The sequence below is a fragment of the Vulpes lagopus genome, chromosome 5 (genome assembly GCF_018345385.1).
Source record: "Vulpes lagopus strain Blue_001 chromosome 5, ASM1834538v1, whole genome shotgun sequence".
Lineage (NCBI taxonomy): Eukaryota > Metazoa > Chordata > Mammalia > Carnivora > Canidae > Vulpes > Vulpes lagopus.
This window is the reverse complement of record NC_054828.1, coordinates 127,597,317-127,609,851: the sequence shown is the minus strand read 5'-3', so window position 1 is coordinate 127,609,851 and position 12,535 is coordinate 127,597,317. Positions and strand designations below refer to the sequence as shown.

At 40.5% G+C, this 12,535-nt stretch overlaps 1 protein-coding gene across 1 annotated transcript in view; it reads right to left on the bottom strand.

The window, feature by feature from the left end:
- The window catches only part of MBOAT2 (membrane bound O-acyltransferase domain containing 2), a 125,856-nt gene that overhangs the window by 67,294 nt on the left and 46,027 nt on the right, over positions 1 to 12,535 (bottom strand). Inside the window, exons 2-3 of the mRNA XM_041756859.1 lie at positions 10,302 to 10,447; positions 4,790 to 4,867 (exon numbers count right to left, since the gene is read on the bottom strand). Of these exons, the coding sequence (XP_041612793.1) occupies positions 4,790 to 4,867; positions 10,302 to 10,447 (224 nt within the window). The remainder of the gene's footprint in view (positions 1 to 4,789; positions 4,868 to 10,301; positions 10,448 to 12,535) is intronic.

The window sequence follows — 12,535 nt, the reverse complement described above, 5'->3', positions numbered from 1 at the left end:
AAAGCTTAGAGCCTTTTAAAAAGATCCCAACATTTCATTCTACTGGAGGAAGACTAAGAAAAAGCCCGTCATGACACAATGTCTCAACCATGCTTGTTATGCTTCCAAAAAACAACTAGAATTTGTATGCTGTCTGGTAAACCGTGAAAATCTTTTGTTTCTCCAACTAAAAACAGCGACAGAAATCTTGAAAGGAATGTTGGTAAATAACCTAACAACACACACGAATTTCATGGACTTCCAGGCCTGACAGTTACTAGCTTTGTGACTGTGTTCCAGTGAACTGACCTCTGGTACCTCAGTTTCCTGGTCTGTATATAAGGAACACCTCCTCAGCAGGCCTGTGTAGACAGTTAATTGGGATATTTGTAAAAAGCCCTCCACAGAGTGACTGGGACCTAGAAGTCACTCCATCATTTAAATGCCAAAGTCCAATTGCTCCCTCGTAGGTCATACTGTTTCTTACACTGTGAAGACAAAACTCACACATGTGCTCATAGTTGCATAGCGGTACACCATCAGTTAGCAGGCCCCAATCTTCCAAAACCATTTTCCCACCTCTTACTCAAGAGTTAAAAAGAAAAAAAAAGTCACAAAAGCTTTTATTCTCACAAAACTTCGACAAGGATCACATATTTTATGTAAGTGGCATGTGTTATGACATATAACTGAATGATTTTGCTCGTCATCCTAACAGATGGTTATGCGAGTTTTTAATTTTTCTTTCAACATTCTGGCAAGGATGAATATCTTAATGTAAAAGTAAAATTAGTTTCCAGCAGTACCTAAAACCACAAGATGCATCCTTACACTTTTCCAATGGAAGGTACTCTTATTTTTAATTATCACAACTGTCCAGTTATTTTTAAATAATGTATGACTCGTTATCGTCAAAAGAATCTACTGCTTAATTGGATAGTATCTCCAAAACCCAATTTTGTCTTTTAGGTGATTAATCTGGGGTATTAGCTTTCACTCCAACATTTTTAGACAGACCTACCGCAGTAGAACCTCACTACACAAGTAATCTGTGCAAATTTCTCTTTATTCTAACACATTCAGATGAGCAGCATCGCCCAGAGTAAGGCCTTTATTTACCAAGAGATGTGTGTTCGTCTTATTAGCATCGCTGCATTGATATAATCCCTCTACTTTGTATAAAAACCTCTGCTTAATCCTAAGGAAAAAAAGCTTCCCTCATTTGCTCAAGGATAATTGAATCCTCCTCCTTACCAGAAAGATCCAGTATACAATTAGAAATAAAACTTAGAAATCAAGTATCTCCAAAAGAGATACTATAACTGACCAAATAGTATAAAGGAAACTGAATCACACCCTTTCCTGAGCGTAGGATTTTATGCAATGATGCTGTGTCCTCAAGAATTTTCATAAATCAAAAAAAAAAAAAAAAGAATTTTCATAAATCCAATGGAACCTGGACATCCTGGTACCTATCACTATGTAACAGGTTTTCCTCCTTCTTAGAATTGAGAATATTTAAAAACCTTAGATCCTAAGCACAATATGCCACATGGTCACTGCATCTTTTTGGATAAAGATATCTGCATCTTTGTTCTAAGAAAGAATGATAACCGCATACAAACCTCTGCCTTTGTTGGGGACCCTGGTAGCTCTCATTACTTTTTCTCCATCAATTTAGGGTATTTTTTTTAATGACACATTCTCATAATCATGATGCTTAGGGCTTAGAAGTAATCTAATGCAGAGGCAAAAAGCTTGGGCCCTGGGTAAAGGCAGACACACTAGTTCCAATCCTAGATCCATCGCTTCCTAAGCTTTGTTTCCCTGTGGAACGGGTCGACTGTACTCACCTCCAAAGGAGGTGCCAATGCGTGTGCTTTGCGCAGTGAATACAGAATCATCACTGAAGCACTAACTGTTATAAAAATAACATAAAAAATGGATTTTAGAATTACGGTTTTCCAACCAAAATTCGACTTTTGGCAGAGCAATACCAAAAGGGTCTGCACCTTTATCCCAAAGCTCTGCAAGGCTTTCAAACATGGTCCACAGAGAGCATAAAGGAAAAAAAAAATCTAAGAGTCCAGTTTCCTTCCTGCTACACTTTATTCCCTCTCATGGGAGCATGAGATTGTCCTCACTCAAGTTAATATTTTCCCCACAGAGTTCCCACTGAGCCACTACCCGCTGCTAATTAACTTCATGAGGACAAATTTTCAAGTGACTTGAGGCTTCTGCCTGCCAGATGGCATCTCCGAGATCATCGCTCCTTCCTCGTAGAGTTCAGGCAGTTCCTAATGCCATTTTTATCCAAGAATCCATATGGTAGGAGTCTCGTTAGAGCCCGCAGATACTATGTGAATACGAACCTGTGCTACTAGCTCCTGGGGTCATCCAGGACAGAGATCAGGGCCAGGTCAGCTACACCTGCATTCTCTCTTGCCCCAGCACCAACGCCCCAGCCCCCAGGGCTTCCACTCTACTGGGAAGAAGGAGGAGGAAGTGAACAGGAAACACGAACAGAGCTGCAAGTCAACCCATCAAGCATGCCATTCAAAGCCGATGGCAGGAATGAATATAATGTTTGGAAATACCATAACCAAAAACATGACAAAAAATACTCAAAAGCAAGAGGCAGAGAATAATCAGAAGAGATAACCTCACCTACTGAGAGCTTCTATCATCTGGATGCTCAACCATGTGATTAAAAAATAAGTTAAAGATCCCTGCCAAGGAGTTCACATCCTGGGAAGAAAAGATGAATTACAGTCCATAGAGGCCAGGGTGCCTACAATGAGCTCTGACGTGACATCAGGAGGGGAAAAAAAACCCAGCAAAATATGTGTAACTAAGAATGACCTCGGAAAGCATCTCATCCAGAATGTGAACACCTCTTCTTCTAGCTGAACCCTGTGTGCAAACAGGAGCATCCGTGGACGCCGGGAGTATGAAGCAGGTAGGCACATGCTCCTTAGCTGCGGCACTGGTTTAATCCAAGTTAGACCCAAAAAGTTTAAGTGACTAAGCTTAAGGTCCCAAAGCTAATGAGAATTTAGCAGAGTCTGAATCCAAACCCATATATACAGACTCCCAACCTGTACTCATCCAGTCAACCACCAAGGCCACCCAGTAGAAGGCAGAGTCTGTGTTCGATCTTTATCCATGACCTAGCCTGCTGTTCAACTTCATCATCAATAAAGGAGGCATGTGGGGTAAGTATATGTCAAGATTTCTCAATTATTAAAAATATGCTTTAGCTTAATTCCTACAAAAAACCAAATACCTGTACTCTGTTCCCAAATGGGTTCTTCTACTGGACAGACAGTAAATGGCTGATACATGGACAGCCTGGGTATTCCTACTTTCCCAGCTAGTCATCCGTCCTTTATGCTTCCCCAGCCCTGAGTATATTCTTTTTTTCTAACCCTCATCACCGTGTGGACAGTAGTTCAAGTAATAAGCATCTTGCTGAGACAGAATATGTCCCGGTACCTGTCATGGGATCCCAGCATCAACTAAGAAATATCTCCAACCCAACAGTACATTTCAGAGGACCACATGTCCGTTACCCTTAGATTTCTGGAAACACTGTGGCACACAAGAAATGTTTGTTCAAATTGCTGGGGAGGCTAGGCAATACACTACTTTCCTACTTCTTCTACAATATAACCCCATCCACAGCTTGGCAACCCATTACCTACACCTCTTACATTTTTTCTTTACATCACCTGTTTTGCTGAAAATTACTTGCCAACTTGTAAAGAAAATACTTCAGCTTAACTTCTCTAGGTTAACGGGCTTTTCTACTCCTTCTGCTTGACCATCCCACATTTCTGCTGTTTGTATTTAAATAATGGCAGTTCCTTTGTGCTGTGTTCCAGAAGTCTGAGAATTTTTAGAACCCAAAACAAGTTTTCCCATAGAAAAGTCAGAAAACAAAACACTGACATGAAGGGTGCTTAGGTTCCCACGCCCGTCCACAAAGGCTTATTTTGCACATCGGAACAGCACAGAGCCAAGCCACACTGTGCTGCCTTCTCCAGGGACAATGTCTTCCTAATTCCAGGAGTAAGCCCAAAATACATTTCTACTCCCCCTCCTCTTCTACAGCCTACACCCATTCTCTCATTCCCATCCTTTCTGCCCCACCCCCATTCCACTCTCTCTGGGGACTGAGATTGAGGTCAAGCCCAGCATAGGTGTCCAGGTTCAATAATTAGGTCTGGGACTTTGCTGCAGGTAGAGGAGGAGACGGGCTACTGGAATGGCAGCCCCGAGATGGAACTCAGGGACGCTCAAGGAGGCAGAGGCTGTGGCCCAGAAGCAAGAGCTTTAGGAGACTACCAGGAAAGAGCTTCATGTCAAACAGAAGTCATAGTATCATTCATTTGTTCACTCATTCATTCATTCATTCATTCAATAGATGCTTAATGAGAACTCCTAGACAGTGCATTATATTCAGAAAAAACAACAAAAAACTCAACATGGATGCTGTTTTGCCTCCCAAGGGACATTTGAATATATCTGGAAACGTTCACAGTTGTCATAACTTGGGGATGGGGGCTGCTACCAGCACCTAGTGGGTGAAGGCCAAGGTGCAGAGGACAGCCCCCACATCTAAGAATTATCCGGCCTAAGATGTCAACAGTGCTGAGACTGGGAAAGCCTGCTTTAAGTAATTTATGACAGCTTTTCCTGAGAAAATTATCACAACTCAGAATAATTTTTAATGTAATAGAAATGCATTTTGACCTAATACTATTATAGTGAAATACATATGGATATGTGAATAAAGAGGAACACTTACTTGTGCATGTTCTCCACTCCTATTACGATCATGATACAGTAGGAAATTCCACTTTGTACAAGAAAATGTAAGGCATACCTACAAAAAGTAAGAGCGCTGTTAGAAGGGGGGCACCCATTCACAAACATTAGGTTGAAACTACTGAGGCTACAAAGTGCTTATGTATCACACAGAACATACTCAGGTAAAAAGTAAGGAATCTAACTTCTGCAGCCCAAAATTCTGTGAACATCTTAGAGGGACTCCTCTATCGCAAGTCCCAGAAGAGCTGGAAACATAAAATGAAACCCCATCAAGGCACACTCGGTGCCCTGGCATTCCACATCTCCTAGCTACGTGAAAGCATTGTGGGGTTATGTGGCTCAAGGATTACAGCTTTTTCCATAACTCAAGGCACAATGATGAAAAGGAGCAATAAATCTGGATTTCAGAATAATCCTGACAGAACATTAGTTATTTGTTTTCCCAAGTACCTAAAACAGTTTCTCACAAAGCAACAAAAAGGACCAAATATTAGTACCTACTAAAAACCAGTTACACCCAAATCTACTCTGAAAACATGACGGCTCAAATTAAATGATCTTCTAACCCATCATCTCCAGTCATCCATCTATAAAAGATTCTGGCTGAGGTAACACAGAATGTCCCAACGTGGAAACCCACCATTAAGTGAGAGAACTAACTTACCCCTTCCTTTCACAAAATTCAGGCAAACATGACTAAGATCCCTGGTTTCAAACTCAAGCCAAACTATCCCTGAGGTGATGCATACATGAGAACATGAACTCACTATTTTCTTTCCCTTTGATGGCATGAATAATTTATGAAAAAATTTTCAAACCATTGTACACCGATTAAAATATAAATAAGGATCTTAACCTGTGATAAAAATTGCTTTTTAACCTAATCATTAAAGAATAATGGGCATCTCCAGTGTGGAAATAGTTAAACTTTTGAATAAATCTTCCCATAGAAATATTATAAATCAGAAGCAGGCTCCAAGGGAGGACTGCAGAAGGAACCTATTTATCCCCCTGAACAGAGTATGTCTGTCTGTCTGCCCCCCCTCTAACACACAGAACACATGGGAACACAACGCTGGCCTGTGATACCACCGTAACTAGCAAGTCATGAGAAAGCAGGTGAACGTATATGCGTACAAACTGGAACAGAAGGAAGCTTTAAAAACATGATTAAAACACATACTTTTCTAATTAATTATCCACCTCCCATCTGTGGCCAGCATTAACAATTCACTAAGATTTAATGTGGAAATGCTGAAGAGGATTGCCACATACTATTAAGGGCTTTATTAATTGGGAGTTGAACTCTTTCAAGATACTAGTCTTAAGAAAATTTATTTGAGGACCCTTGGGAAAATTTTTTTTCCTTTTGCATGAGGAAATTTCCTTGGAACATGGGGGACATACAACAATTTTACAAGCTAAGAGTTTTATTTCTCAAATGAAACCATGGTTCCTTCTATTGCCTGAAAATGCCCACTCCCCTGGCATCACCGTTCAGATGACATGCTCATCTTCTAGGGTGCATCATCATGCTTGGCCAGCCTTCTGTTGTTGTACCAGGCTTCGTTACTGTGACAGCACAAGTCTGTCCATATGAAGCAGATGGGCGTGTATCTCTGTGTCATCGACCTCCACAACAAGCCTCAAGTTGCTTTTCCACTCATTTACGGCACTGGTGACTTACTTCATAATCCCCCACATGCAGCCACTCCACTTGCTCTCAGTAAAAGGAGCATAATAAATACAGAGGAGCCACTTAGTATTTTTCAGGCTTAAGAGATCATGTGTACAAGGTGCTGACTCGGGTAACTGGCACACAGTAAGCACTCAACTATTAAGTATTTTTAGTGAAGGAGAAATTCAAGATAGGAGGTATCTTCAAAGTCTATAATCCAATCCTCATCATTTTACAGTGGAGGAAACTAAGTACTAAAAGTCACGTACTTCGTTAGTACCCTGACATTAAAACTCAACTAGTTTCTCTCTGGGCAACTCACCCACTGGCTGACTCCTCAAGGGGCGGGCGGGCGGGACTCACACACTGCACATCACACATCACGCATCATGCATCACACATCACACATCACGCCTCTCAAGCAGCTCGACTTTGAGAACAAAGCGATCCTTTATCTCGAAACTTCAGTTTGTTTTTAGATAACACGTCTTATTTTGAATTTCAAATCACACTAAATACAGGTAATAAATAAAAAATGTTTAGTAAAAAAGAATACAAGTTTTAAAAAGGTTGAGTAACACCTCTCCGATTATTCAACTGATCTGTGCATGTGTGTGTGTCTGTGTGTGTGCTGTCTGGCAGGCATTGTCCTGCACAGTAGGAATAAAGAGTCAACATAACAAGGTCTCTGTCCTCAGAGAACATCCAGTCTAGAGGTGAAGACACACAAACAACAGACTACATTTTAATACCGTGTGACAGGGGCACCTGGGGGGCTCAATTGGTTAAGCATCTGCCTTCGGTTCAGGTCATGATCCTGGGGTCCTGGGATCCAGCCCTGCATCAGGTTCTCTGCATAGCAAGGAGTCTGCTTCTCCCTCTCCCTCTGCCTTTCCCATCCCCCCCTCCCAACTCATGCCCTCTCTCAAATAAATAAATAAAATCTTTAAAAAAAATACTATGTGACAAACACTAAAAGAGTAATTGGATAAACATAAAATTTTCAATCTGGACAGCCAACTGGACAATGGTAATAACAGATAATGACAACAATGGTCTTGCCCCTGGGTTACCTTCCAGGTTCACCGTGAGCTGGCCATGGTGCTACACTCCTCTCTGGTATTAAACCTTTCAGATCTCACCATGATCACAGATTCCCTTTCACACACAATAAAGGTAAAGCCAAAAGGGTTTGAATGCCATGTCCAGAGTAACAGAGCGACCTGACCAAGGTGCCCAGAGCAGAATAGGGGTCTGACTTCAGAGTTCCAGCTCTACTACACTAGCCTTCACAGTAATCAAAGATAGTTAAATAAATAATTAAAAGTATATGGAAAATCTCAATCAAAACAAACTTGCAGATGATAGTTCTAAAAAAAAAAAAGCTGAGACCAAATATAGTAGGTATAATATAAATAATATAAATAATATATATAAATATAAATAAATATAAAAAATAAATAATATAATATAAAATATAGTAGGTATAATGATCAATTCTATTCCGAGTACTACTAACATATGTCTTCCAAAAGAGAAGTTATCAAAATCAATAGCAGATATGACTGCCTTTGAGCCTAAAAAATCAAAGTGCTACACTGCAAATTGAAAGGATACTCTACTTCCTCTACTCATTCCAATTAGCAAAAAGTTACTGAGACCTGGTACAGAGAAGTAAAAAAAATTTATCTTCCCAAAGGAAGAAATATAAAACATTTCTTCTTCAAGAAAAACAAAACACCAAAAAAAAAAAAAACCCAGAGAACTCTATTTTTAAAAATAGAGTTATCATATGATTTGAAATACTAAGGATTATATAAGGTCAGGTTCCTCGTGGTTCTGTGTATACAGTACCTGAGGAGGCTTCACAGCAAGAAAACATCTCCTCAGGACAAACCCCTAAAGGAAGAGAGCATGCTCACCTTCATACTGCTCCAAGTTGCATGACTGCAAAGGAGACTACTTACATTTCAATTCTCTACACTGTTTACAGTGTTCTGTTTACACTGACCATGGTGTGAATGGTGTCCCTGGGGCTGGCCATTCTGAACTAAAGCCTTCCCCAACCCCTCTTTAAAATGTGTCCCCCAGGGACCCCTGGGTGGCTCATTCAGTTAAGTGTCCAACTCTTGATTTCGGCTCAGGTCATGATCTCGGGGTCCTGGGATCAAGCCCCACGTTGGGCTCCATGCTCAGCAAGGAGTCCACTTGAAGATTTTCTTTCCCTCTGCTCCTTCCCCTCCTCACATGTGTGCATGCTCAGGCACTCTCTCTCAAATAAGTAAATCAATCCTTAAAAAATACATTTAAAAAAAAAAACAAAAAATGTGTCCCCTAAGTACTGGAGCATGTATGGGTGAAATATGTAGACTGGGATATAATTTTAATTAATCCAGAAAAATAAGTTAGGGAACAAATAAAAATGGTGGAATTTTAAAAACTGTTGAAGCTAGGTAATGGGTATATAAGGGTTTATTTTTCTCTGTTTGTCTGCATTTGAAAAATTTCATTATAAAAGTATACACACACACACACACACACACACACACACACACACACACACTCTAACCCCATGGCATGACTTATGAGAAATTCAAATAGAACCATCCAAGAAAACTACAAAAAGTTTGATGCTACAAATCTGATGTCATCAAGGAAGCAGAAAAGACTGTATGTGGGAATGAAGAGACCATCTCTAAATCTCAGGACTACACCCATACCTACAACTGGCAGTGCCTTTCAGAGGACTGGCCACATGGCAATATGGTAGAGGCTGAATAAATTATCCCTGAGTGATTTTCATTTGTTTCTAGGAAACATTTGCAATTGCCAGAGGCAAACATTAGATTAAGAAATACCAGTATATTCCAACCCTCGCCAGAATAAGGAAAAAAAAAAAAAAAAAAACCATCCTAAGCGCAAACACAGAGGCATTCTCAAAGTCCCGCGGATTCCACACCCCACGGCGAAAACTACTAAAGCGCAGATCAAGTGAGCGCTTTCTCCCCTCTCGGGGAATTTTCATCTCAAACAAGAGTCTACAGAAGAGCAGACCTACAAAGCCTTATCTGTGAGCGTGTTAACGATACAGCAAAGGAGCAAGCAGCCTAAGCTCTCACTTAAAAAGGAAAATTCAGAAGAGATGACAAAGAAGCCCTTCCACTCAGTCTCTGCTGCTTCGCCAAGACTGGGCGCTCTTCTGATTTTCCTCTGTTGCGACTAGTCACCTGGAACAAACAGAAGTGGGGTGTTTCTGTGTTTAAAGCTCTCAGGGAAGCCCTGGCAAGTAAGGAGGGAGCAACCTGAAGGTAACACACACACACCTGGAGGGTCAAGGGTCGTACTTAAAAACTTTCCATCATAAATGATTCTTCCCCACCAGAACCAACCAGCCAATCCCTTTTGCACACAGCAGAAATTTAAAACTGGTAATAGAGTTCTACTACTGGGCTTCACCGGACTCTTAAAAGCCACTTGCACAGAAAGAAAAATACTCTTTTAAGTGGTTTATTTGTCTTGGCTTCAAAGATGTGCAAAATGGGTGAAAAAGAACTACTCGTGACAGAAGAAAATGTCTGTATGTCTCTTCTTCATCTGTCCTGTTTCAGACATTATAAATAGTAAACTGCCCTCCGAGCCCAAACTGAAGAGATTGAGTTTATTCTCCACACTTTTTTTTCTATTAAAAATAAAAATAGAAAACTTTGCATGTAAGTATAAGAACAAAACCCCATCTAATGTATCCTTGTGCACATTGAATCACAAAGACCTCCAAAGTCTTCATTTAAATATCATCAAAATAATTACTTACCATCCAAAGCAAAAAAGTGCAAGATAAAGGCCCAAAAGGGTAGCAACGACATGTCTTATAAAAGAGCTAGTTTTGCTTGAATGTAGATAAGTTCGAAACCAAATGGCTGCTAGCAAGGCAAAGAGTTGGCACACTACAAAGTTGACCTGTAAAGAAAAATTGAAATTTCAAATTAGCAATACAGACTTGAATTTTTCATTTGACGTCACATTTAAATTCTCAGGACAAACAAGCCACGGCTATATAAAATGAAGATCTTCCGAGTTTATAAGAGAAACCAACACAAAACCAAAACTTAGGGCCTTCACGGGAATGACAGCTCCAAGTTCTAGGAGATGGGCTGGTGCATGCTGGGGGCACCCAGCATAGGAAGGTCTAGAGGACCACCTGGGACAATCTGAAGGACATGGGGGTGCAGACACAGAAACAGCACAGGGAACCCTGTGGCTTAAGGGAAAGAGAAACTGGTCTTAATGACACAGGCAATCCTATAACTGGTAGAAAAGAATGGCTGGGTTTCTCCAAAAATCCCCTGGGTCAAGATCTAGTCACGATCCCTGAGGGTCTTCCATTTGGGAACCCCATTTCACAGCCACTCCTGGCAGAGGGTGTCAACATGGGAGCTGGTCTAGAACCACCAGAGGAAGAGCAGGGACCAGCTGCCTCTGCTCTGGATGATCTCAAGCACTGGTTCAGGAAGCAAATGGATGTATGACAAGAGAGGAAGGAGCCTTCAGGAAGCAGCAAGGAAAAACATGCACCCTCAAGTGCACCAGTATCAGCTTTTAATTTTCTTCATAACTCGCAGTGATGTTGGTCTTAACTGCGGAATGAGGTTCAGGCTGGCAACAGTCTAATACTTCTGCCCTGGCAAAATGGGGCATAAAAGGCTAAGAGTGAGAAGCTATTTATGGGATTTAAAGACTCAAGCAGAATCTCCATTTCTTTCTTATGAAATATATTCTCGGAGATGATTAAGGAAAATGTCTTAAAAATCCAAATAAAAGAAAAAAATCCATCTGACATTAGGAACTTGTAAAAAAAAAACACACACACACACACACAAAACAACAACAAAATCACTGTTTCCGGGGCCTCAATTATGAACAAATCACACGATCTACATGTAGATGCTGCCATAGTTCCATAGAGATATCTCTGCCTAAAGACACAGACAACTATGTGCTTTTTCTTGCATTACAAGGAGAAACACAGTTGAACATTGTTGTACTTTGTCTAAGAGACCATTGTTCTTTGAAACAGACTCACTACAAGCAAATTGTCATTCCAACAGGTTCTAAGCACTTTTTCCCTACTAAAAGGTCCTAACAATACTTTCTTAAGCAAAAAGGAAATACATAGGGAAAATGGATATTTTCTATATAAATACTACTCACATCTGCAAAGCTTCTTACAGTTTAAAAACTTCCTTTCAAATATCCTTGAATTCACCAAAAATTTATAAAGCATCTACTATGGGCAGGGCATAGGAAACTGAAAAATATGCAAGTCCCGTGCTAGCCCTGGGTAACTCTAGAATCTAATGAAAAAAGCAAATAGGTACACAAGGAACCTCAACTCAATTATTAAAACATCTTTTTAGAGGTTATATGAGAAAGTGTTTTTAAAAACAGGGCACCAGGGCGCCTGGGTGACTCAGTGGGTTAAGCATCTACCTTCAGCTCAGGTCATGACCCTGGGGTGCTGGGATCGAGCCCCACGTCAGGCTCCCTGCTCAGTGGGGAGTCTGCTTCTCCCTCTGCATCTTCCCTGGCTCATGTTCTCTCTCTCTCCCAAATAAATAAATATTTTAAAACAAAACAACAACAACAAAAACAGGGCACCAAAGGAAGGAGTATAAAAGAGTGAATGTCACAAGGCAGCTGACATGAGTTCCTAATCATAGCAGATACCCACAACCATCTGAGGAGTTTCTCCCTCCCTCCTCCTCTCTCTCCTCCCTTTCTCTTTTCATTAGTGTCCAACATAAGACAAAGTGTGATAATTATTATAGAAGCATTATAGGGCCACTGATATACAGAATGTTCTACCTTTGTAAAACACCCATTTCAACAGTGTCATCTTGCAGATAAAGAAAATGAAATCAGGTCTCACTCCAGACTCTGAATCAAATTCTTTAAGGGTAAACCCAAAAGTTGATATAAAAAACAAAAAAGAAGAAAACAACCACAGGTCTTGATAATTCTCAAGGTGTGAGAACAAATAGTGTTGGA